This window comes from Gossypium hirsutum, chromosome A06, assembly GCF_007990345.1.
Source record: "Gossypium hirsutum isolate 1008001.06 chromosome A06, Gossypium_hirsutum_v2.1, whole genome shotgun sequence".
Taxonomy (NCBI): Eukaryota; Viridiplantae; Streptophyta; class Magnoliopsida; order Malvales; family Malvaceae; genus Gossypium; species Gossypium hirsutum.
This window is the reverse complement of record NC_053429.1, coordinates 42,958,711-42,960,598: the sequence shown is the minus strand read 5'-3', so window position 1 is coordinate 42,960,598 and position 1,888 is coordinate 42,958,711. Positions and strand designations below refer to the sequence as shown.

At 40.5% G+C, this 1,888-nt stretch overlaps 1 protein-coding gene across 1 annotated transcript; it reads right to left on the bottom strand.

Moving 5' to 3' along the window:
• Positions 1–993: 993 nt before the first annotated feature.
• LOC121230506 (uncharacterized) lies at positions 994–1,611 on the bottom strand. The gene is made up of 2 exons (XM_041115398.1): positions 1,418–1,611; positions 994–1,330 (listed from the first exon to the last, which is right to left on the bottom strand). Exons 1-2 carry the CDS (start codon positions 1,609–1,611, stop codon positions 994–996), a joined length of 531 nt encoding a protein of 176 aa, XP_040971332.1.
• Positions 1,612–1,888: the final 277 nt, after the last annotated feature.

Below are 1,888 nucleotides of genomic sequence, written 5' to 3'. Positions count from 1 at the left end.
ACTCCACAAAAGAGGGTCATCGTTCCAATGATTCCTTGTTGTCAAGACGATGGTAACCTCCAATCAGTCACTTTTAATCGATAATTTATCAAAATTCAGTGAGGTATACCAATTATAATAATAATAATTCCTTACCTTCAGTCAATCAATAGAGATCCTATATACTTAAATCATCGAAGACCACTATTTAGCCTCTCGATTAACACCTAAAACCAGCCGAACCCCCCTTAATCAAATCAAGAAAACAATTAAGAAAATGAAACAAAAATGCCTAACTTACTGAATGCGTGGAACTACATTGTGCAATCAAAGCAGATTAAAAACGGAATCAAAGAAGAGAAAGAGGAGGAAAAATACAAATGACAGCAATGAGTAGAAGGAAAATTCGACAGTGAGAGTGATGGAAAGGAGGAAACGTCAGAATACCTAAAAGAAAAACTGATATTTTGACAATGGAACAAAAAAAAAAAGAAAAAGTTTTCAGGAAGTTACACAATATGATCCTAATTCCTAAAATCTCTCCCCCCCTTATCCTTAAATTCGCTGCCACACTCCCCCACTACAACTCAAACACCCCCAAAATCGTCCACCACCTCCCACACATCTCAAACACTCAGTATTTTACCACATTTCAAACTCCTTCACGGTACAAGTACTAAAAAAACATCCTCTTGCACATACAATGATTCAAACTCAAAATCCCCAACACACTGACACTCCATTTAACCACCAGACCAGCAGGCCCATCTGGCATATTTTTACAAACAATTAATTAAAAGCCTACAGTCTAGAGATTGGGCTTTATTCATATAAAACAAAAAATCTGACCCGGTCAAGGCTTGAACCCAGGACTTCTCAGACACTCTTCGAACACATAACCACTGAAGCAGACAAGTATTTGTCTCATTCAATAACATAAACATATATAGAAAATTTTGGGGTGTTACAATCTACCCCCTAAAAAGAAAATTTCGGTATTGAAATTTTACCTGATCAAAATAGATGAGGATACTGTTGACACATCGCATTTTCAGGCTCCCACGTGGCCTCCCTATAGCTATGGTTACAGTATAGAACCTTAACCAGTGGGATAGATTTCCTCCTCAGAATTTGTATGTCGCGATCCAATATCTGAACCAGCTCCTCCTCGAAAGTTAGATCTAGCTTAACCTCGATCTCCTCCACTAGAACAATATGCGTTGGATCAAAGCGGTACGGCCTCAACATCGAGAGATGGAAAACATCATGCATTCGATCCAACTTTGGAGGTAGCTCTGACCGGTAGGCAACTGGTCCCACTCGTTTCAGTATACAATAGGGTCCAATAAACCTAGGGCTCAACTTGCCCTTATGACCAAATCTCAGTACCTTCTTCCATAGTAAGACCTTAAGAAAAATTGAGTCTCCCATAAAATACTCGACCTTGCATCGCTTCAAGTCCGCATAAGTCTTTTGTCTATTGGATGTCACTTTCAGTCGACCCTGTATCAATCTGACCTTATCCTCAGTATCAAAAACCAGTTCAGGACCTAGAACTCGTCGCTCGCCCAACTCAGTCCAGCATAAAGGATTGCGACACTTACGACCATAAAGGGCCTCGTCAGGTGCCATCTGTATACTAGACTAGTAACTATTATTATAAGCAAACTCTTCCACCGACAAATACTCCTCCCAACTGCCTCAGAAGTCAACCACATAGCTCCTCAACATATCCTCCAGTATCTGAATCGCCCTCTCAGATTAACCATCTGTCTGAGGATGGAAAGCAGTACTGAAGTCTAACCTTGAACCCAGAGCCTCATGTAGCTTTTTCCAGAACCGAGACTTGAAGTGAGGATCCCTATCAGAGATGATCGAAATCGGTACCCCATGCAGTCACACTATCTCA

What these genes read in the sequence shown, in the direction of transcription:
- LOC121230506 (XM_041115398.1), bottom strand. Translation starts at nt 1,611, where the DNA reads ATGGCACCTGACGAGGCCCTTTATGGTCGTAAGTGTCGCAATCCTTTA. An exon ending in TTGAAGCGATGCAAGGTCGA is followed by an intron (nt 1,331 to 1,417) that starts GTATTTTATGGG and finishes GTTGAGCCCTAG; the next exon opens with GTTTATTGGACCCTATTGTA.